This window comes from Pituophis catenifer, unplaced genomic scaffold, assembly GCF_029215685.1.
Source record: "Pituophis catenifer annectens isolate HBS135680 unplaced genomic scaffold, rPitCat1.0.hap2 SCAF_3, whole genome shotgun sequence".
In the NCBI taxonomy this organism is placed as follows: Eukaryota; Metazoa; Chordata; class Lepidosauria; order Squamata; family Colubridae; genus Pituophis; species Pituophis catenifer.
The window spans coordinates 178376560-178401826 of NW_027256883.1; the positions used below are offsets into that span (position 1 = coordinate 178376560).

The window sequence follows — 25267 nt, forward strand, 5'->3', positions numbered from 1 at the left end:
ATTTCTATTCTGCTATTTTCCCCCCATATATGTATTTTCATGCTACACTGTGAAAATGAGCAATAAATTCAGTGCCACGACATAAAATATTTCTCTTTCATTGTACTTCATTAACATAAATTCAAAGTATCATATACATAAAAAAATAAAAACTGAAACAAAAATGATAAGACACTCAACTTTAAAACAATTGCTAGAATAAAAGAGCTTTGAAAGCTCTTTAAAACAGGCAAAAGAAGCTATTTTATTGTTTAGGTACCTCCACTGAAAAGGCCACTTCTCTGGTTCTCATAAACACTGCTACTAGTAAAAAGATAATAAAGAAGATCCCCAGAAATAAATGCAGGTATTATGAACATTCATAATGGAGAAGAAGAAATGGTTAGGTCTCTATTTAGAAGTTGAAAAGAAAGCACTTTTCTCTTAGCCTTGAGACAAATTTCAAGACACCAAAGGAACCAATACAGAGGACAATAAAAAACGATCAAGTACAGGTAGTCCTCAACGTATGATCACAACTGAGCCCAAAATTTTATATTGCTAAGTGATAAATTTGTTAAGTGAGTTTTGCACCATTTGACAACTTTTCTTGTCACATTTGTTAAATGAATCAGTGAAGTTGCTGAATTAGTAACACGGTTGTTAAGTGAATCTGATTTCCCCATTTACTTTGCTTCTCAGAAGGTTGCAAAAGATAATCAAATGACCCCGGAATATTGGAAGTGTCATAAATCTAAATCAGTTGTCAAGCATCTGAATTTAAATCACAGGACCATAGAGATGCTGCAATGGTCATAAGTGTGAAAAATGGTCATAAGTTACTTTCTTCAGTGCCATTGTAACTTCAAACAGTCACTTAGCGAACTGTTGTAAGTTGAGGGCTACCTGTATCTGACTTCTTTAGAAAAAAAGAAAAGTAAATCAGAGTTCATAGAAATAGAAACTGTGTAGCTAAACAGTTACGAATGTTGAGATTTCAGAGGGCTATAATTTAGTCTCATATTATCCAAAAACCAGGAAAGGAAAGATTTTTCAGAAGATGCATATTACGGTAGTACAATTTCTTATAATTGTACGTGTCTATCTATCTGGGAAAGGGAAATTAGAGAGGTTGCAAATTTATTTTTGCCCATTTTCTATGGCTTGTGGAGATTCTTTTCAAGAAATCTTAGTCGGAACTTCAAACAAACGAATAAACAATCAGGTACATATTCAAATTGTTTTTGCCTAAATGTAGAAAATACACACCTCTAATAGAGTCTACTTCATACATAGTTCTACTCTTAAAAAGAGCTTCTCATCTCCATCTAGATGTAGAATATAACGAGTCTAAAGTCTGAATGGTTATTAGGAGATGAAGACTAGTGTATAACTAATTGAAATACTCTTAAACTACAATCTGATGGTAGAAATTAATCTTGTCACATACTCATATTTCAATTATATGATCCAAATTTAGGGAAAACACCACATTTGTGAATTCTGTTAATATGGTTAAATTAGCATTGTTTTACTTCCTCAATTTTCTGGGCTTACATGATATACTGAACCATAAACTAGCCACAGGGGCTCAATTTGTGTAACATGCCAGGAGAAAATATGACTAGCTAGCTTGCAATATGGTGTGTCGTCCGAAAAGAACCTTAAGGTCAATCCATTAGGTCATATAATTGTACCCTAGTGCAATTATTCCACAAATTCCCTCTCTATAGGAACACTAGTTAGAGTGGGGCAATACTGTTGCTCTTACTCCCTTAACAGCTGGCTTCAGAGCAAAAGAGATTATTATAACTTCCTAAAAGAAAAAGATACTGTTTCAATGTGAAACCCTCAAGTTGAAAAAAATCATTTTGCAGCACCCTCACAATTTCTTTATAATTGACTATTTCCCTATAATGTTGAATTATGGGATTTCAAACACTTTGATAAGGATATAGGTACTAAAATAAAGTCTGGTGAGTTTACTGGGCTTTCCTTCTAAGATTATAAAATACAACCTCAGAGCCTGACTAGGTGGCTCAGTGGCTATGACACTGAGCTTGTCAATCAGAAAGGTTGGCAGTTTGGTGGTTAAATCTAACAGGTTAAATCTAATTTAACAAATATTTGAAAATCTTCCATTATAACAAATGATCTACACACAGACATACACACAAAACTAATGAAGTTATTGCAGTTAAATGTTAAAATAATTAACATAGAGGGATTTTGAAAGTAATTAATTTTGAAAGTAATAAAACTCCATTTTACTCCTATTTATATGTAAAATATTTGGACATTTCTGCACACATGTAACATTCCTCTTTTCACCAAAAATGTGTACACTGAAAGCCTTGTTTCCAAGTATGTACCAAATTAATTCACATTGCAGTAAGGTGTCCTGAAACAGCTGTATTATCAACCTGACTTGCCTGTTTCTCAGAATGTTGACAAGTATTAAGAAATACCAATCCCAGTGGATGCTCACCAAGATTCAATCTTTTTACAGAGATACAGGTTTGTGACATTTCTGTGACAGTAACTTTTATAAATGCATATATTGAACTTGAGTATATGATGCAATGGTGAAATACAAATTTTTTTACTACTGGTTCTGTGGGCGTAGCTTGGTGGGTGTGGCTTGGTGGGCATGGCAGGGGAAGGATACTGCAAAATCTCCATTCCCACCCCACTCCTGGGGGAAGGATATTGCAAAATCTCCGTTCCCACCCCACTCTGGGGCCAGCCAGAGGTGGTATTTGCCGGTTCTCTGAACTACTCAAAATTTCCACTACCAGTTCTCCGAACTGCTCAAAATTTCCGCTACCGGTTCTCCAGAACCTGTCAGAACCTGCTGGATTTCACCCCAGATATGATGTGTGTTCATAGTATTAACACTGTAATAAATTTCTGTTCGCTATCAGAGTTGTAGGAGAACATGATGCCACAGTACATGATCAATAACAAATAACAAAGCCAGTAGTAGCATCCTTTTCACATCCAGCTGCTCCACTGACTAAGCTATATACAGAGATTAATTTGAAGAAACAGGAATCATTTGCAGAGGTGACCTTACCTTGAGACAAACTCTGATGGCTGCAAGGAATACCACTAGGATCCGGATTATGAAATACTGTTTCTGCTGGGAGTGCTTATCTATTCTCTATACTGAGATACACACACTTTTGCCCATCACCTTTGTTTCGGTGTCATTTTAACAGAAGCTCTGTCACCTTGATAAGTCTATATTACTTCATCTCTCTATGCCTCCTAGAAGTCCATGAAAAATTTTACTATTCAGAGAGATACTGTAAATATGAATGTCGTGGTCCTTTAAAGTATTTGACCCCAAAACTTTCAAAATTATAAAGTTTTAAAACAACAGTTTAAATGGGGGCCACAAAATAAGTTGACAGCTGACCATCTTGATGAAGAATCTATCTATCTAGAACATTACATCTATTGTAGATCTATTGAAGCTACTATTATGAGTAGTCGGGATATCAACAGGTCTTTTTTTTTCAGATAGATAGCTTCTAACGCTCCCAACTGAAAATCCTATATTCCACCTTCAACAAGTTAATTTGATGAAAAGTTGTATGAAAAGAAAATAAGTAGAAGAAGAAACAAAAGAAGGATTAAAAGTGGAGATAACATTATTTCTAGAACTCTATAAAGGAAAAATACACCATATTAAATGATTTTGAAGAAGTTACTTAATTTTGATTTAAACGTGTTAAGTTAGTGCATGGTGTGAACTAGCCACCTGTGGCTTATTAAACAAACCATGTTTAAGCAAACATGTATAAGGCAAATCTATGAATGGGACAGGATAATTATAAAAAGAGCATGGCAGGAATAAGTATTTTGTTATCTATTTATTACTTTTTAATCCTCTGTTCATTCTAAACAAACATATGGTCTACCCATCTCCTTCAACTCTGAATGATGATGTGAAATAAATAACAATTAGCCCAATGTTATCTGAGTAGAAGTCAGAATCCTGCCTCTCTATTTCTAGTCTTAAATTCTGTTCACTATATTGCATTCTGCTTGCTGTTTGCCTTTCCATGAAAAGGTGCAGACAGTCTGTGCTGGTAACGTGCTATGTTAACAGTGTGAAGCAATCAAAACCGAGCATATGTCAAACTCTGAATCAGGACAACCAAAAAGTTGAGAGAGCTGGCTCCAGAGATTGCTGGGAAAATGTGACGTGTAGATCCTGATGGCCTCTGTCCCTGATGATTCAGTTATTGTTTGATTTATGTGATCTTGCAGCTGCCCTTGCTTTGACCCTGGGGATGGCTGTGTGGGAAGCTTGTGTCTCTAAGATAGAGTGAAGTGCCGCTCTGTAATGCATTTGGAGCCAAAGTGAGTGCAAAGAAACAGATAAATACTGAAAAACCTCTTTGCTCCAGAAGGACTGAAAAGAGGGACTGTAAGAGGACTGAAAAAAGGGACTATAAGAGGATAGTTCCCTGGAACGAAGTGGTGTAAGTAATTTTATTCACTTTTGCCTGAGAATTGTCCATTTTTTAAAAAAATAAATGCTATACTTTAGAGTCATTATGTCAAGTTTGTCATGTGACTTTCAAAATGCAGAACTTAATTATGATGAAAGATTTAGCTATTCATTTGCTTTTACTTTCTTTTCATTTTAATTATTTTCTTGGTTAGAAATAGTGTGAGAATGTGGGAATGTCTGTGTCTCTGTCTGTCTGTCTGTCTGTCTGTCTGTCTGTCTGTCTGTCTATCTATCTATCTATCTATCTATCTATCTATCTATCTATCTATCGAAGCAGGGCTTTCAACTTTACTTAATGGGCATATCATCTATATTGTCTTTCAATGAAAAGACTGTTGGCGCTTATTTAATTCTCATCCACATATGAATTACTTGCCTTGGCTCCTATTATTTGAGAATTGGATATTGTGTTATATTACATTGATGCAATAAACATTCTAGTCTTTTAAAGATAAGATATTAAATTGCTTTTTAAGTTACTCTGCTTGCCTGTTCCATCTTTTGAAACAAAGTGAATTAGTAAACTAACCATAGCAATATTATGTTTAACAATAAATTAATTAAACACACTGAAAAGAAAAATGGTGCATCTTTCCATTCTAAACCACTAATGAAATACACAAACTAATCTTGGTAAATAGAATTATTAGATACAAACATAGGACTACAACATGTAGGCATTCACATTTTGTGATAATAAAATGGTAGCAATATTTATATTTCTATTTTAAATAGAACTATATTTGCCTTTACAAAACATTAGAATCTGTTACAATGGGAATATTTTTGTGATATTCTTCCTAATATATAATCTAAACTAAATTATGACTGGAATGTCCAAGTAGAAAAACACCCATTTATTTTCACTGGAACATTTCACTTTCATTTCATTTGCTTACACTTTCCATCTCTAAAGGTAACTTTTGATAATTGTTTCTCTCCGCAGTGATAACACTTAAAAAAGTACCTATATGGAAATTCGGCATCGTAATGATCGTATTAATCACTGTGGTTTTGATTAATATTAGTATCAGTGAGCAGATATCTATATTGATATCCTATTGATTGCGGGAGTCAGAGAAATATATTTCTCAGCACGTTCAGTATCAATAAAACCTGCTGGAAACATCCTTTGAGCATATGAAATAGATGCAATAATGTTTCTATTTTACTAAAATAGTACTGGGGAATTATTTAGATGGAGAGAAAGCGAGAGAAATCTCACATATGAAATGTATTGCAATATAGTCATGAATGCAAATAGTTGTGGATGTGTTCAATTAATTTATTCCTTATTGTTAACATATTTGCTTTAAAATAAAGCTTGCTGAAGGCTCTACTACATATTCAAAAGTTTGAGAAAATGTGTATGATGATGTATGCATGTATGTAATACTCATAACTACAAACCATTACATACAATAAATGTGTGCATGTGTGTTTGTGTGTGTGTGTATGAGAAAGAAGTTGCCATGCATGGCAGGTCATATAGATTTATTTTATTTCTACAGATAATTTTCTATGTAGATTTTCCATCATTTCAAATGACTCAAATCTTCAGAGGAATTCATTTTCAAATATGTGTCTTTATAATAGCAGTCTTAAATTTAGTCATATTTTAAAGTTTTAAAAGTCTTAGTAGCATGTAAAGGAAAATATAGCAAAGTCATTAAACAACGCAAAATAATAAGTTCCTGAAACATTATTGATGACATATTCATCAATTCTTCATATTTCTGTTGTCATTATGAAGCCTTAATGGTAAAGCGCTGAAAAACTTTAAAGTCCATTAGAAATAATAAAATTGTCTATGTAAAATTAAATTTTTATATGACGGCAATAGTTATTTTTATATATCAGGGTCTGAAGAAAGAGTTAGGACAAAATCCAAATCAAGATTTGAAACTTTTGCCCAAATCTGATGGTTTTGCAACCTTAGATTTTTTTCCCAGGAAATAAGTGCACTAGAGAAATGTAGGAAGACTTTCAGCTGAAATTCCTAAAATTCTCTCTGGTCAAGAAATTTCCCTTTTGACACTACTGTCAAAATATTTACGATAGATGTTAATGTACTGTCAATTCAAACATTCTGAAATACTCCCTGGGGGGTCTCCTGCGAGGCCTATGCTCTAAATTGTGCAACAAAGCAACCATTACATTTTTATTGCCATTTATAATAGTTAACAGCTGCACAGTATCTTTGCAAAAAATAATTTTTGCCATGAGATTTTTAGTAACATTCATCACTTTTGAATGTTAAAATATTAAGATTAGTATAGAATAAGCATCTATAAGCATTTATTTTGCTTCTTTTGTATGAAAATGAATGGATCCTATTTAACCTGTAGGGGACTTTAATTTGTAAGCTTCCTACATGAATAAGCCCAATTGCACCCTTATCACAACTATATCCACCTTTACTTGAAGCAAATTTAAAGCCATTTTTTGTGAAGCTTTCTTCTAAATGCAGAAATGCCAATAAATGTTTCCTTTGATGACAAAGAAAAAGATAACTTTTCACAATTTTCCCCTTCCCAGTTTAGTTCCCTATACCAGCTTTTCCATTCTGTTCTAGTATTGATTTCTGAAGTTTATATTACAGAGGAATAAGGGGTAGAGTAGGAATAGAGGCTCTGTGGCACTTGTTCTCCTCAGACAGTTCAAAAAAGAAAATTCCATGCATGAGATCTCTCCATCTAGCCCCTGGATTTAGTGGTAGCTTTCATTGCCTTTAAATCAAAAGTAAATCTTTCATGCACCGCTCAGAAACATGGAAGGAAAGTTAGATGTGTGATTATGCACACATAAAAAGGTTATGCAGAATGGAAATATTACTTGGAAAGTCAGCTTCCAAAGAAAAGTGTTTTTGTTTGGGCAGCAGGAAGTGTCAGGTATCCAGTTCCTACTTGTGTGATGAATATGGTTCACAGAGCAATAATCAAGAATTATACAGACTATATAATTCCATGGATCTAGTGGTCTCATGTATGACAGCTAGGCTCATGAAAAAAGAAAAGGCCCCAACAGGCAGTTTGTACAGTAAGCAATTCTGTCTGAGGGAATTGTTCATGAACATCAGATAATTTCTTTCCATTTAAGACAGTGACATGGTACCTTGCAATTTGCTTTCTTTCAGAGTGTTTTTCAAGATGACAGTTGGGGACTTTTTCCCCTGCTTTCCTAGGGTTTTTTTTTTTTTTTTTTTTTTTTGCACCCTTTTCTCTTGCCTACTCCTTCCAGGACTTGAAACCATGATGGTAGAAAAAGAAGTAGGGGGAAAGTTGAACCTTCCCAGTCAGCCATTTCATTGTCCATGGGAGTTGGGTGACACAGATAACCCAGAGCTATTTACTGGGAAATTGTTTATCCCCTGGGATGTGATCCATTGGACTGAGTAAATTGAAGTTGCCCCATGCTCTAGACTCCTCAGTATGGGGTAGTATGGGATGTATGGGGTAGGCAGTGGCTTTGGTAAAGAATTTGTCCTATTTTCCTCTATCAATTCCATGGATCAGAATTTGAAAGGGAGTTAAAGCCATGAGTTGAACGCTCTATCAAAACTCAACTCCTGTCTCAGATTAAGCCCAACATCAGAGACAGCAACAGGGCAATGTTTTTTCTACTGACAGGAAATCAACAAATTGCTTTGACTTGTTTTACATTAAATTTGTATGAGGATCACACACCACCCATTGGCCTTGTTATTCAGCAAGATTAGAGCTCAGCTGTTGTAATAGAGTAAATTATTATAGCGTACTTTTATGCTGCTTCATGGACCAAAAGAAACTATTTTAAAATAGTTATTAACCTATACAGTGTGCCAGCTATTCAAATTGCTATTACAAACACAGCATAAATTTGTTAACTGGCAAAATATTGATCTAAAATTCTATATTTTGAAGGCTGCCCCTGCTACTTATGCAAACTATTGTGGCTCCCTACTTTCCACCCATCTGTTCTGTTCCCAGGATATTCAGAAAAAGGATGCTTATATTTACTTCAATTTTGCCACAAATGGATAGACAAGATTGGTTATTAAACACAAATTTAAAAACAATAATCACTGTATTTTAATAAAATGGGCAGCTATGGTTTAAATTATAATTACATACCCAAACAATCAATCTCAATCAATCTTCTTCTCTTCTGGCGCAGCTATTAAACGTATTTGTAAACTTGCTTCTATTTTAAATTAACAACCGTTTATTATTAGGTAGAAACCCAGAACTGTGGTTACTTTTAATTAGGGATTCAAATTTAAGACATAAATCAGAATTAAAAATTTCTCTAAAATACAACAAAATAAATAGTCTTCTTAACTAGTCTCCAAAAGTGTCATTTCATCATTTTATCATTTCATCATTTCAGCCTGCCATAACTGATGTTTTGATTTTAAAAAATGAAGCTACTTGTGAAAAATCAAAAAAAGTTCCTATATAAAATTCCTTATTTCAAGCAGACCAAATCCACAATAAAAATTTGTTAAAAACACAGTTTGTCCAGGCTTGTATGTATGAAAGTTTGTTGACAATGAAAACAACATTCTGGCCTTCTTTTTAATGTCATGATGAAACAAGACAGACATTTTCTGTCTACTCATTTTTTTTTCCTTTTATTTTCCTCTGAAAAATAAAAGTGGCCTTTGAGTAATATTTCAAGCTCCACATTTCAAAAAATATATGGGCCCATGAAAATAAACTGAGCCAGGATAAAATCTAAATTTGATTCAAGTTATACATAATTAAAAATATAATTACATTAACTATGCCTACTCTGGATTAATCTCTGCATATTTATGTATTTTCCTCCACTCACATTAAAAGTATAGTTTATGTTAACTATTGGAGAGCCTTTGGCATTTGCACTGAAGGTGGCGAACACATCTAACCTCTGAGTCACAATTCATGAATCCTATAGTAGAAGAATCTTATAGAGGAAAGAATTGATTGAAGACACAATTATTACCTTTGTACCTCTGCATGAGTTGTTTAGAGAAAGTGTAGTTTTCTTCAGTTATTCTATATTCAGAATTAATTTGAGACAAAAATCACACAATGTTAACTTATAAAAATGTGTATTTTCTGATTAAAACAGGTTGATTGGTTCATGCCCTACTGATCTTACTGATAAAGTTTTCATGATTCATCTAGTTGCCTCTGTTTCAAACAAATATTTACAAACAGATAACAAGTGGCAGCATTCCAACCATGCCATACCTTTTCACTTTTTGCTACCTTGTACTGGAAGAGGGGAAGAGATGACTGTGGAAGCAAGGCTTACAAGTTAGAAATATCTTTCAAGAATCTGTAAACAAAGGTTTCAGGTGCCATGGAACTGTTTTTCAATCTTTCTAACTCTTAAGAAGTCAAAAAGTTAAACATGCCAATTCAATTTGCAATTTTTTAAAACTAAAAGCCTAGATTCTTGTATAGTAGATGCCAATGAGTCTACTTTCTGGAACAATGTAAAGGTCCTAAAATGTCTATTGCTGTATGTATAATGATTATAGTTGCTTCAAGTTTTTAAAATGTTATTTATTTGTATTTTACTTTAGTCTATTATTCTATATATCTTTTGAACTATAACCAACAATGAAATATTGGTCAAATTAATGGTCAAATTATAATATTTTAATAAAAAGAACTAGTAAGCAAATAAAGAATTATATGCTACATTTAAAATCTTACCCTCTATTTCCTTACAATCAACAGTATACTGACACAAAACAACCCATCTTCTTTAATTTCAGATTCTAATTTGGTCAGTTGAAATCTAACATTATAGATCTTAATTATTACTTGGAGAAAAAAAATAATAAAATTCAAACTTTTTCTGTAATTATTTTTCAGATGTAGCAGATACTATTTTGCATCATGTGATATAGTACAGTGATCCCCAACCTTTTGGACCTCAGGGACCACTAAATTCATAATTTTAAATCCCGTGGACCACTAATATAATCCGCCAAATGACTGCTGGGTGGGCATGGCTAGGTGGTCGTGTGACTGGGTGGGCGTGGCCAACTTGATGTCACTCACATTGAGGGGCACTTCGCTGGCCTCTACTCGCCCTTCCCCTTCCAGCCGATCCTGCCTGCCCAGGATCCTTAGAGCCCCAATAGGAAGCAGTTGTTGGAGCTAAGCAGCCACCATAAGAAAGAGTTGGCAAAATAGTTGGCTCAGTTCAAATTGGATCTGACCAAAAATGAGGCTCAGCAGAAGCACTTCACTGAAGACTACAAGCAGAGGCTTTCCAAGCAGAGGGGAGTGCAAGGTCAGGTACCGGTGCCTGGAGGCTCAGTGGGCTGAGATGGTCAGCCAGTTCCAGGCCATCATGCAGTCCCACTGGAACAAGGCCTTCCAGCTCTTTGCCACCAGCGGCACTTCCCTCTAGCCTTCGCCCAAAGCCCCACACCAGGAGACTGAAGCAGTCCCCAAGTTGGAATTTATGTCCCCCTCCGACCTACACAAAAAGACCCCTAAGGGGGAGACTCTCTGCAGCAACACAAACGTTCATTGCACGTATCCGGCCCAGGGCCTGTAGTTTAAGTTTATATTGCACTGAATCAGGGGTTTCTATCCCCCGCTTCAGTTCAATATAAAAAATGCAAATAATTTTTCTGCGGACCACCAAAATTTTCTCGAGGACCACCAGTGGTCCATGGACCACCAGTTGGTGACCGCTGATATAGTAAGTTTCAAATTATTTAGGATTTAGTAGAGAAGTTTGGATACCAATTTGAGAATTAACTTTCTTTGAAACAGACAGAATCTGCTATGCTGCCAGGAAATCTAATCTTCTACTGCTCAGTTCTTCTCAAAATTCCAAATTATTTCAAGGATTTCTGATCCTTATCAGTCTTTCTTTTCTATATGGTATATATAATTAGCATTTTTGTTTGTTTCAGTCTTTATGTTGATTTTTTCTAAGTATAGGAATGTTTTCTAAGTATAGGAATGTTTTCTAAGTATAGGAATAATCAGGATATTTTCTTGACTTCCAAACTTCCAGATAGTGTTGGCTTTTTCCATTTCCTATGGCAGATTTAAAAACTATTGTGACCAGAATGTTTAATTCTCTCTCTTTTTCTTTCTCTCTGGTAGCTAATATCTGGCAACTAAATTGGATAACATCACCAGAGTGGGAGGAGGTAGAAGAGTTCATCTGCTACTACTGTCATGGGTGGTCTGTTGTTTTTGTTTTTGTAAGGAAATTAGGCACATTACACTATAAAATATCAATTCCATTCGAGACCTTTATGACTCATGTCAGCATTAGTAAGAAGTTTATTACCAAATTTTAGCAGCAGAATCTGTGAGGCAGAGGTTTCCAAGAATCATAAAATACCAAACCCATAATCATAAAACACCAAACTTATAAGCATGACTTGAGAAGGAAATTTATTAGAAAGGTATTGTGTGGAAAGGAGGTCTTCTTTAGGAACAAAAATAAGTTATACTACATAATTTATATTTCCAACATACTTAGTTTAAACTTTTACAGACAATATATAACAAAACAACAAGGTCTGTTATCTGTATGCTCACTTTGCAATGAAATGATGTCCTCATAGTTCATCTACACACAAAACACATCTACACAGAATAACAGTTTTTAATCAGGAGGCCTGATAAAGATTTTAATCAAATGTATTTGGTTGACTAAATTATACTTTAGAGATCTTCATAGGATTGCTTTTTCCATTTCTTCTTTTCAGCATATTTTCTCCCTATAAATTGCTTCTAGAAATCTTCCATTTTGGCAGCAAAATCTTGGCTCTTGAACTATAAAATAATTAAATGCAATCCCTTTCTTCAGGTCTGATTTTTTTTTGAAAGGACAACTATATCTGTATTGAATGAAGCAGTGGAACTGGAACAGAGCATGGCAAATACCTTTGTAACAGTATCTGATGGATACTGCCTTAGTGAGCCAATACAGTATTATGGTGAGTAAAACAGAGAAATTATCCATAAAATACGTGTATTAATGAAAACAAGAATTTCTGCAATTGTTAAATACATGTTCTGGATCATATATGAAGAATATTGAAAGGTCATCTGGGATGCCATTTTAGATTTGAGAGAGTCAAAAATAATCCCCCCTAGTACACATTCAATTCAAAGATAATGAAGATGAATATTTTAAGGCATTAATTCTTCTTAAAATCTTTTATGAATGACATTTTTTGTACTTTAAAAAATGCTGCATTGTTATTCAGATATTTAGTCTTGATAGACAATGTTTAGGTCCTTCCTGGATTATATTTTTAAAATCACTGGGGATTGAATCTCCTTCAAGTATAGGACACCTTTAAGCAGAAGATTCTCCTCCCATAGCCCTTCAATAGAACAGTGTTCCTGGGAAAATTGATTACATGACCACAAGAACAGTTACCAAAGGAGAAGTGTTTTAAAGTAAATATATTAATGATTGTACTGTAAAATTCAGTTTACTTTAATTCTATAAAAACAAAGATGAATTCTTCAGAAAAGGATGTATTGTCTACAGGAGTTCCTAAAAGTCCTGTCTCCAACCTTCGCTTTGTGGCGAAGGTTGTCGAGAATGTGGTCACACGACAGTTTCCACAGTACCTGGAGGAAACGTCTTATCTAGATCCGTTCCAGTCGGGTTTCAGGCCCGGGCACAGCACAGAAACGGCATTGGTCGCGTTGGTAGATGATCTCTGGAGGGCTCGGGACAGGGGTTGCTCCTCTGTTCTGGCCCTGTTAGACCTCTCAGCGGCTTTTGATACCATCGACCATGGTATCACGCTGCACCGGTTGGAAGAGTTGGGGATGGAGGGCACCGTGTTACGGTGGTTCTCCTCCTTTCTCTCAGACTGGTCGCAGTTCGTGTTGGCAGGGGGGCAAAGGTCGACCTCGAGGCCTCTTATATATGGAGTGCCTCAGGGGTCGGTCCTCTTGCCCCTTCTGTTCAACATTTATGTGAAGCCGCTGGGCGAGATCATCCGTGGCTTTGGGGTGAAGTACCATCAGTACGCTGATGACACCCAGCTGTACATCTCCACCCCAGGCCACCCCAACGATACCCATGAAGTGATGTCCCAGTGCCTGGAGGCTGTGCGGATCTGGATGGGGAGGAACAGGCTCAAGCTCAACCCTTCCAAGACTGAGTGGCTGTGGTTCCCGGCATCCCGATATAGTCAGTTGACTCCATCACTGACTATCAGGGGCGAGTCTTTGGCCCCCGCGGAGAGGGCGCGCAATCTGGGAGTCCTCCTGGATACGCAGCTGTCCTTGGAGGAACATCTGATGGCTGTAGCCAGGGGGACTTTCTGTCAGGTTCGCCTGATTCGCCAGTTGCGGCCCTTTCTTGATCAGGATTCCCTGTGCACAGTCACTCATGCCCTAGTCACCTCTCGCCTAGACTACTGCAACGCTCTCTACATGGGGCTTCCCTTGAAGAGCACCCGGAGGCTCCAACTGGTCCAGAATGCGGCCTCATGGGTAGTCACAGGAGCCGCATGGCACTCCCATACAACACCTCTCCTGCGTGAGCTGCACTGGCTCCCAGTGGTCTTCCGGGTGCGCTTCAAGGTGTTGGTTATCACCTTTAAAGCGCTCCATGGCATAGGACCTAGTTATCTTCGAGACCGCCTGCTGCTACCGATGGCCTCCCATCAACCTGTGCGCTCCCACAGAGAGGGCCTCCTCGGGGTGCCATCAGCCAAACAATGTAGGCTGGTGACCCCCAGGGGGAGGGCCTTCTCTGTGGGGCACCTACCCTCTGGAATCAGCTGCCCCCAGAGATAAGACCTCAGTGCCTTCCGCCGTGCCCTTAAAACCTTTTTCCAGCAAGCCAGGCTGGCCTAACACTTTTTAAAATGTTTTTAATTGTCTGTTATTGTTTTCAATCATGGGGCTAAATTTATATATATCTTTTTAATTGTATTTTAATGTTTGTAGTTTATGTTTTTACTTGGCTGTTCACCACCCTGAGTCCTCAGGGAGAAGGGCGGTATACAAATTTAAAAATAAATAAATAAATAAATAAAAGCAGATTCCAAAACTGAAAATAATTCTAGCAATATGCTTAATTCCCAGTTGGTCATTATAAAATGAAAATGTCATTCACTCTGTTTCTTCCTTTTTTTTCCTATCCTTTTGGGATGTGTTTTCTATATGGTTAACTTCAACCATTAGAGTCTTTGGATACAAGATGGGTGGCAAATATATAACTCAGATGCGGAGGTTGGTTTTTTAAATCAAATAGCAAAATTTTAGTTAGATGTAGAAATATTACATCAGTTTACAATTAAACATGTCAAATTCTAAATTGTGATTTTTTTTTTTCCAAAACAATCCAGATATCTTACCAGAACATATCAGTTATCCGGTGCAAGACCTTGACTTCCAAGCTGCTCCTTACTGCCAATATTCAACTGTTCAGTTCCCTCCAGTATTACAGACACCGTCTCCACAGACTCATTACAATTCATATAGCTTGGACTCTCAGTTCAGCGATGGTCAATACATCATCAATAATTGTGAACTCAGTAAACCCACCTGCATGGGTGCCCATCATGAAGGGGGAGGATATATTGGACAGAAACGACCCAGGCTTAACCATTCTGCCTTACGAATAAAAGGGCAAGAAGAACTCTGCGTGGTCTGTGGAGACAAGGCTTCAGGATATCATTACAATGCACTCACCTGTGAAGGCTGTAAAGGTAGTAAGAAAAGAATATTGTATCTTAAGTGGGCCTGGCATATGAAAGGTTTAGGAATGAAGTGCCAAATACTGATTATTCAAAATATAGGAGAGGAGTTAAAAAGATAATGGGACAAAGATTGGTACTGAAAATTACAGGATTGTAATGTCTAAGCATATTATAGGAAGCAAATTATGTTCTATTAAATTGCAAATGACATTTGGTAAAAATCAATGGACTTTAGGTAGTTCAATGGTATTAGAGTTGCAGGAGTAAAAATCAAAAGCAGGAAGTTCGGGGTTATTCAGAAAATAAAGTAATGAGCGTACTGAAGATGAACAAACTTAATCTGGAGATTGTCTGATATTTCCCCCTCAATACAGTCTTCAGCAATTTGGTCCCTGCCAATTGCACTGATCAGGCCTAGCACTGACATGCAAGTCATTGACATTCAAATTTTCATCACCCCTGAAGTTCAATAAGCAAATTTTCTTACTGAATTTCAAAGGCAGTGAAAATTTCTATTCAGAGGGAAATACCAGATAATCTTCAGATTAAGTTTGTAATGAACATACTCAGAAATTCAGCCTACTCTTGACATGAGGTGATGGTAAGCGGAATAGGCCTTTCTAAGCTTTTAAAATGTCTCTTATTATAAATCATTGTAAGCTATAACAATGGAGATAATTACCTTAATGACAATATTATCATATTTTACTTATAACATCCATGTAATTCAAAACTAAGACCTAATGGAGCTCATTTCAATGGAGCTCATTTCCTTTTAAGAAAATTCTATTTTAGATTTGTAAAAAAAAATTAATTTATTTGTTGACATGCCATTTTTCTGCAATATATTACTTTAGTATATTGAACACTACAAATTAAAGTACAGTAAATTGCTGATGTATAGTTTCTTTATTATTTGTCTTAATCTGAAATAATTGTTGCAAGGATTTTTTCGGCGGAGCATCACCAAAAATGCAATATACAGATGCAAGAGTGGAGGTCATTGTGAAATGGATATGTATATGAGGAGGAAGTGTCAGGAATGTCGCCTAAAGAAATGTAAAGCTGTGGGAATGCTGGCAGAATGTGAGTGCCAAAACTACTTATCTCTGGTTTCTGATGTGCTACTTAGTTCATATCATGGAATAAATTAACCAAATATAGTAATTGTTAATACAATTTTAATTTATGTGGTTTACAACAGTGCCACATATTTTACAATGTAACTTAAATATCAACACAGTTCTTAAATATGCTTATGAATTTTGGTGTAAATTCTTATAGGTTTGCTAACTGAAGTCCAATGTAAATCAAAACGACTTAGAAAAAAAAGTAGTTTCCTTTGCAACATCAAAATGGAAGATGAGGGAATGGACAGCAAGCATGTATCTTCAACAACCAAACCTTTAAAAGTAGGGTCATATTTCACATGTTTTTATATATTTTTTAATGTTTTATATATATATATATGTTTTAATTATATTATTATTTATATTTATATAATGTAATATATTACATATAATATAACATAAATTATAAAAACATATTAATTATAGTATTTGGCATTGAAGTAAAGCCATAACTTTTTTTCAAAGGTCCAGGAGAGAATGGAATTTACTCCTGCAGAACATGAACTCATTGATCATATTTTGGTTGCTCACCAAAAATGCACAATTCCAATGGAGGAAGCAAAAAAGTTTGTATGTGCTCATACATTAAGATTTTTTTTTTTTTTTTTGAGAAGGGGCGTGATAGCTCAGCAGTTAAAGACATTGAGCTTGTCAGCTGGAAAGCTGAAAAGCTGAAGGCCTGGTTCAAGATCCAAGGGCCACACAGAGTGGTGATCACCAGCTCCAGCTCCTGTCCACCTAGCAGTTCGAAAGCATGCAAATGCAAGTAGATAAATAGATACCACTTTGGTGGGAAAGTAAAGATAACAGCGTTCCATGTGCCTTGGCCACATGACTATGCAAATGTCTTTTGGCAATGCTGGCTCCCTCGGCTCTTAGTCAGACACTTCTAGAAAGGGGAAACCTTTACCATTATTTTTATTAGATGTGGTATTTCAAGTTTCAAATGGCATATAGGCTCATTTTAAATATTTTTAATTAGTTACAGGAAAATACTAATCCTGAAGAGAATTTTCTACGTCTTTCTGAAACAGCAATGGTTCATGTGCAGATCCTAGTAGATTTTACAAAAAGACTCCCAGGTAATATTTTTTAATACAGCATTTAATACAAACTAGTTCTGATCAATCTCTTTAGCTGACTCAAAATATGTACTAACTTCGGGTATATGACTTTATACCAAATTAATCTCCATGGCCCCAGGTGGCAGCACTTAACTGGATTTGGAAGGTGAGATATTACCAAAACATCCTAGAGTACAGTGGCAAACTACAGGATTTCCTTACTTCATGCAAATTCGTTTTATTTGAAAAAAAAATAGTTGTTTTCTGCCAGCATAAGCAATTTGCATCAAAGGTCTGAAAACATATAAAGACTTCTTTCCAAATCCACTTGAACATCTTCTTACCAAAACTCTTTTCTCCCCTCACTTATGTGTTTATCAGTGTTCTGTATTCATTCTAGCTGTTCATCCTGTTTTCCATTTATTTCTGTTCCTGCAAATAGCCACTATTACTATGGAATTTAAATGTCTATCCACATCTTGTCCATTAGATCTTGAATTGACACTGATATCATCTACTCTAGTGGCATTCATAGTGGGTCAAAAAAGTCAATATGGTGCTTGTGGCAGTGTAATCAAGGCCACACCCCTTTATATGTGTATGCAGTATTAATGCTTTCTAAAAAGCTTCAGTTGTGCTGCTTTCTTAACTTTTCAACATCTCCTCTGTACACTGCTGCTCTAGTTCAAGTATAAATAAGTTTGGACCCAAAGGAAACTGCTATTAATTGATTTAGTCAGCATTTCCCATTTTCTGATATTTTGGTTATGCTTTCTATAATTCTTAACACTGCATACATTGCAAAACAATAATTGTAGTCTAAGATATTTGATGGGACCCAAATTAGACAAAGATATCAAAATCAGTTTAAATATGTGCCATACCTGTCCATTTCAATGAGCCTGATGAATTTTAACCATTCCACTGCTGGATCTGGGATGCAGTGATACTATCCAGTTTTCCACTTTCTGCAAATCAGTAGCCCCTGATACGCTTTCATAAGCTTCTTCAGTATTTGGAATTCCTTTCAACTCTACATTTAAAGTTTAAGTTTTACATTTTCACAATGCACAATAATTAAAAAAAAAAATTCAAATATCTGCAATGGTCCTATTTAGATTCACAATTTTTTTTGTCACAGTATTCAGTATCAGAATGTCTACGATTACTATAGCTCTGGATGTTTCCTATTGGCTAAGTGGCAGTAGTGGTATTGATTTATCTTTGCTACCGGTTTGCAAATGTGAGCGCGGTCACTCGTGCACATTGCTCATGTGCACAATTTCTGCGCATGCAGAGCTTTCTGCGCATGCGCAGAGCGTCCATGATGATGTCTGGGTGGGTGAGTGGAGCCTCCCGCCACCGCCGCTACCAGTTCATCTGAATTGGGTAAAACTGGTAGAATCCCACCACTGCTAAATGGGACTAAAAAGTAATTTCTATTCTCCTTTCCTTCTCTTCAAATTACAAGTGGAAGAATGTTGCTGGGCTAGCAAAGTTTACAAGCTAACCTCTTTTAGCTTGCTCCCTGGAAAGTTCATTAACCTTCCCTCCCCCTCCCTCTGGATTTCTCCAACATAGAACTTTTATGATGAGAAACAGAATATTTCCAGCAACAATTTTCATATCTGAGGCTGTAAAATCTTAAGAGATGGAATCTAAAAAAATTACAATCTTCTAATATGATTTTTTTAAATAAAAAAACTTTTCAGAAAAGGTAAGTAAAAGGTAAATTTTCCTTAGTGTTAATTTTACCTATTTCTTTACACTATAGGATTTGAAAGCTTAGCCAATGATGATCAGATTGCACTATTAAAAGGTTCTACAATTGAAGCCATGTTTTTACGCTCAGCACAATTATACAATGAACAAGGAATTGAATATCAGGCACCATTTCATGAAAGTAAGTTCTAAAACTTTTTTTATTTTATATATATAATGAAGTGGCCCATCCGTGCCCTTTCTTTTGAATGACCCTTTCTTCTAACAATATTGCTAACGAGCAATATTTTTGTAGTCTGACTTATTCTCTTAACAATATTTTAAAAAGAATATTGGTTTTTTTTGTTCTTTATTGTAGATCATATAAAATTTTCTGACCATACTATATGTGGCCAAAATAAAAGTGTTTATCCCACAGAAATGTCTCATAGAGAAGAAAGTCCAACATCTACTAGTACAACAGGTAACGGGGCATTGTGATATATTTAATAAATAGCTAAATATTAAAATATCTTGAAAATTCTTCGATTGAATTTTTAATAATGAAGTATCTCCCTGTCATATTTTTTATTTCATCCAATTCACTATTTGGATTTAGCATCTTGATACATCCATCATGTACATTTTTACTTTTTTGAATCCTGGAATGATCTTTGGCCACTTCAACCATTGTGTAACTCTTTTCTAGTGTCTATTTTACTTTGTTAAATGTTTCCTCTTAATTTCACACTTTGTTTGTCACATAGTTCATATCCCAATTGTTAATATGTTCCATGATCTACTTTTTTTTACTGACTTCTTAAAATTATCATTATACAGTACAATTAAGAAACTATTGTTTAGTAGTTTTTTTCTTATTCTTCCCACACTAGTGGATGAGATGGTAATGTGGGTGTTATTATTTTATGTTCATATAACTTTGAAGGACTACCATTACTTTTCTCAAGTTTAATTTTGGAAACATTTTCTTCTTACTATCTGTAGAACCCATTGTGGTCTATTTTATATATAAAAAAAGAGTTTGTTTTTTCATTTTTCATTTAAGCTTTTTCTGTTGAGTTTTAAGGCTTACCTTTTGCTTTTTTTCTCTGAACATAGTAATTTTCACTGATTTTTTATTCACCATTCTGATTCCTTTAACATGATTCTTTATTTTTAATATGTCTACTACCATTAACTTATTTAAAATGCCCACAAACCTCTTCACAAAAACATTTCTTAATGAATTTTACCCATTTATATTTAGTCTAATATTTATGTTAAAAATAAATCAATGATATATTATTTAGCTGTCATCTGATATTTTCTGTTTTTTTTTATAGGTATAACTGAGGAGTTCATCACCGCATTATTTTATTTCTACAGAAGCATGGGAGAACTTAATGTGACCGCAACGGAGTATGCATTACTTGTTGCAACTACTGTGTATTTTTCAGGTAGCTTTAGCAATTACTTAAAACAAAGTTCAAATTTTAAGAATGAAAACAGAAATTTTATTTTTTCTCTTTTAGGATTACCACATTTTAATTAATCTTTAATAAGTCTTTTTTATAAATTAAGTATTTACTTCTTAAAAGGTACAATACTATATTATCCCTATTTTGCTGAAATTAGCAGAATCATTACCTGAATGGGCATAAGAGATTTCTTGAAAATCTGTAGCCAATAGCACAAGACTATAGACAGTAGTATTCTCATACAAAACATGATTTCTATTTAAGAATCCAATGCTGTCTTTCTGATATTGCCTGGTAGTTGACATAAGAACACAAATAGAGGAATTCTGTCATAAGGATAGACAAACTGGTTGGGGTTCAGTTGCTGTGTAATTTTGAAATATCCTAACAACAGTTCAAGTTGGAAATGACAGTTATTTGGTTTTACACAAAATCAAGTGTATTTATTTATAAAAAATAATGTTATATTTTTCAGATCGACCACTCCTAAAAAACAAGCAACATGTAGAAAAACTCCAGGAACCTTTTTTAGGAATTCTGTACAAATATTCAAAAATCTATCACCCTGAAGAACCACAACATTTTGCCCGTCTCATAGGGCGGCTCACTGAACTTAGAACACTTAATCACAACCACTCAGAAGTACTAGTAACTTGGAGAACAAGGGATCCTAAGCTGACTTCTTTACTTTGTGAAATGTGGGACTTGCACTGAAAAATTGCTACTTATATGAATTGTTACAAAGGACTGTTTTCTCAAACATGCTGTTCCTTAATTCTTACCCTTTTATTTTAAGAAATCATTTATGTTAAATGGCTTATATCTCATAAATCTGTTATGATAACTATTCAGAATATTAGCTTGTGTTGTGAAAGAACCCATATACATTTTGGGTACATATGAAAATGTGTACAATTTATTGACAAAATGTTACTGCCGCATTTTAAAAGATATATGTAAAATTTGTTTAAACCGTTAGATGTTATAATGCATTCATATATACATGTCCCCAAGCCATGTCATTCACATCATATTATAATTCATCTCGTTTGCCAAAGCTGAATACTTACAATAATTAAATATTAACATTTATTAACATTATTTCACCTCTACGTGAAGTCATGTTGTAGATGGACTATTTTAGAAGTATATTTTAGAACTCACTCATGCTAACCTTTAATTTAAACTGAAAGTTTAAATTAATACGATTTCATTTGTGAATACAACTAAGATTTCCAGTGAATTTGAAAAGGATACTGTATATAAAATAAAAAAAATTGAGTTGAATTTAGCTTCTGGACACTACTATGGACAACAATGTTTTCTTCTCAGCAATAATGGAAGTGTGCTGTCACTACATTCCTTTGGGATTTATTTTCATTGGGAGTTTTCTGATCTCCCATCCAAGAACCAAGCAGGCTGCATCCTGCTTACTCTTTATTAACATCAGTCATGTTTGGGTAGACATTGCCATCTGTTTGGATTTTATGTTTTAGTACTAGAGGCTAATTTAGACTGGTATTAATGATTTACATTAATATAGTGTTAAATAATCCCCAGTTTATCTTTTGATATACTTTCTCAATTAAAAAAGCTTCCTGTTAATTTCTATTATTGTAACTTTAAAGATATATATCTTAAAATCTGCTGTTTTTATATTGGAGATATTATCTTTGCATTTAAGAATTATTCATATCTAAAATAATATTGTGTAAATGACATCTGAATATAAAGCTAATATTTTTAATTTTGTTTAGTGCAATATTTTTCAGGTATATATTTAAGTCTAATAAATGCACTATAAATCTGATTTTCTGTAGCAAATTAATATATTTTATATGCTTAATTGGATCACAAATCTTTATTTCTAAAATACATTTATACACATTTAAAATGGTAGTCCTCTAATTTAAAATTGCATTATTTCAAAATTTGGAAGAAATAAAACAGACCAAGTAGCACAGATTGCTGCTACAGGATGGTACATTCAGAAGTTCCGTTAGTTCCTAGTTGAAATTTCTGCGAATAAACACCACCTAATTGCTCTTTTTGTTGGTAGAAAAAACATTCACCGCACATCTGATTTGGCTGCGCGCAGATTCTCTAGTGCTTCCCAATTCGGCGTCAATGAAATCGGCTCGCTCCATTTCTAGACTCAAGGGATGGCGGGACCTTGATTGATTTCCTGACACCATTTGCGAATGTTGAGTAGCCTTACTCATCTGAAAGCTTGTTTACCCTGACCAGCTATCGGCGGCTCTCCAAAACTGAATCCGGGGCGGCCATCTGTTTGCAAAGCCACAGTTCTTTCTCATGCGTTAACATATTTTCCCCTAGTTCTTATCATAGTGTTCAGTCCAATTCGCTACAACGCTTTCAGTTTAGGTTTTTGTAAAGACTTTTGTTGTCTTCATCAACAAAACGTGAAATAAGGTCCAACTGTCTATATGGAGATTCTCAGTCATCCAGGTCATGGTTGTCATGGTGCTTTTTTCAAAAGGGCAACTGGACTTTCTGGTTTTTCTTTGAAGACGTTTCACTTCTCATCCAAGTAGTTTCTTGGATGAGAAGCGAAAGGGCCAAACTGAGAAAGAGGGTCTTCGGAAAGGAAAGCGGGAGAGCGGTCTACCTGCGAGGCGGGCAGGTAGATATCTCTGATTAACGAGATATCGATCATTCTTTATCTTTGGGCAGACGCCCCACCCCTTCCCCCTCCCCGAATGAAGTTGAAGCAAAAGGCGTTAAACCGCCGATCTGTGGCTCGCGCTTTTGCACACGGCCCTGTGTCGATTTATTTCCCGCCTTTTTCTTCTTAATTTGTTCCAATGCTTGGGGTCGTTACGCTCGGTGCTGCAGTTTGAGGTAAAGATTCATTCACGCACGGGTCTCCTGGCCTAAGGGCTGCATTTTCATTCCGCTTTCCCAGCGCCTCGCAACCTCCTTTGGTCACTTGTCTTAACGTGTGATGTGTCCGAGAGTAACATATTGTCGAGGCTGAGAACGGGATCCCATGCCTGTCATCTTTATGCATGATTCTAGAGTATTTTTTTTAGACCTTTTCGGTTATAGATGCTATTGCCCTATAAAAGAAATGTTTAACAATAAAAATGTTCGATCGCCATTGTAATTTAAATATGCCAATTAAGAGCGAAATGTATAAACTTTCAAGTTAAAAAAAATCCACGCGTTACTTGTTACAAATGTGCTATTTGGCATTTGCATTCATTGTCGTTGGAATGTAAAACGTACATTTAAGTTTGGTTCTTTATTTCATCAGTAATGTTGACAAATGATACACTGTCTCAGACTAAAGTTAAGTATTACCTGAACATTATTTTTATGATGATGGGCTTTTCAAAATGCTGTGAGATTGACAATTGATCTAGAAACCCATGTCCTAGAAAGAGTAAAGCAAGAGGAGAGAATTATAGACAAGTAGAAAAGACGTACATTTGTTTACATATTCCTAAACATATTGATACAAAAGTTTCTAAATTAATTGGGAATAATTTACAGGTAAATAGCTGTGACTTTAGTTTCTGTTCTTTTACTATACTTGAAGTAAATAAATACTATAAGTTCATTATTATTTCTTGACAGTTCGGTCAAAGGTGGTTTTATTATTATATTTTGATTTTAAATAAGTTTTTATACTTGCTTCTTCCCCTCTAGATAATGTTTAGACTTTGTGGTCTTATGCATATCCTTTCTCTTTGCTTTACTATAAGTCAGTCTTGCTAAATTTGAAAGTCCTCATTTTCTGACAGGGCCTTGGATTTCTACCCCCACTTTTCTATTTTATTGGCACCATAATATTCTTCACTAAAATATCCAGAAAAAAGAGCAATCCTATGGAGACTTTTCATATACAGTAATGGAACCTATGCAAAATTAAATCAACTTTATCTAGAAAAGTATTCTAAATAACTTCAATACCAGCTAAACATTTTATCATTTATTTTTATGTTTGTTAATTTATTCCATTTGTATGCTTCTGAATCTGGCAGAGACTCCAATGGTTTACAAAAATAAATCAACAATGAAAACATCCATGGTAAACAATTTTCTTAACTTGAATTATAATAATAAAAAATCAGTGTAATAAAACACTAGATTGGAAATAAAAATGTTTCATATTAAGAAATTAAAAACATATTTAGGCAATTCAAAAGCTGTCTAAACTGAGGAGATATTCATAGCTAAATGTATGTATCTCATAGAAAAGCAGCTTACTATGATCTTATTGTATGTTCTAAGTTTCCTATGTGTATGTTTGATCCCAGTCTATGTCATTGCCTCATGAATAATAGTTTATTTAACTGAAATTGGCTTTTTTCCTGTTAAATATAAGCAATATATATTTTCTTAATTTTTTAATCATAACTATTAGAGTAGTAATGCTAGCCTATTATGTGGTATTACTACATGTGATACTATGGTATTGTATAAGAGCTCACACTGATCTGCAGAGTATGAAAAAGTGCAAAGAGAAGCAACTTGATTCAATCAATATGTGCATTAAAGCATAAACATTGCTAAATGTTATTTTGAGATTTGAGCCTGGTGTCTTTTTAGACTGAGAAAGAAGAAGAGAAATCTTTTAAATTTAAATTGTTTGTACCACCAAGACTGAGTAATACCCAGGTGTCTGCAGTCAAACCACAATCAAGTACACGGGATGAGGATTTCTTTCAGGTAAATATGAA

General features: G+C 34.9%; 2 protein-coding genes across 2 annotated transcripts in view; both read left to right on the plus strand.

Moving 5' to 3' along the window:
• Nucleotides 1-4157: 4157 nt before the first annotated feature.
• Nucleotides 4158-22325, plus strand: LOC139314281 (bile acid receptor-like). Its single transcript, XM_070939865.1, has 11 exons — nt 4158-4472; nt 12323-12452; nt 14835-15197; nt 16134-16274; nt 16473-16600; nt 16784-16888; nt 17301-17400; nt 19157-19285; nt 19463-19567; nt 20427-20540; nt 21037-22325. The coding sequence occupies exons 2-11, from the start codon at nt 12389-12391 to the stop codon at nt 21273-21275; spliced, it is 1488 nt and encodes a 495-aa protein (XP_070795966.1). The 5' UTR covers nt 4158-4472; nt 12323-12388; the 3' UTR covers nt 21276-22325.
• A 2251-nt stretch (nt 22326-24576) lies between these two features.
• Nucleotides 24577-25267, plus strand: part of SYCP1 (synaptonemal complex protein 1) — a 61130-nt gene continuing 60439 nt past the window's right edge. The window contains exons 1-2 of the mRNA XM_070939866.1: nt 24577-24615; nt 25137-25256. Coding sequence (XP_070795967.1) covers nt 24577-24615; nt 25137-25256 — 159 coding nt within the window. The remainder of the gene's footprint in view (nt 24616-25136; nt 25257-25267) is intronic.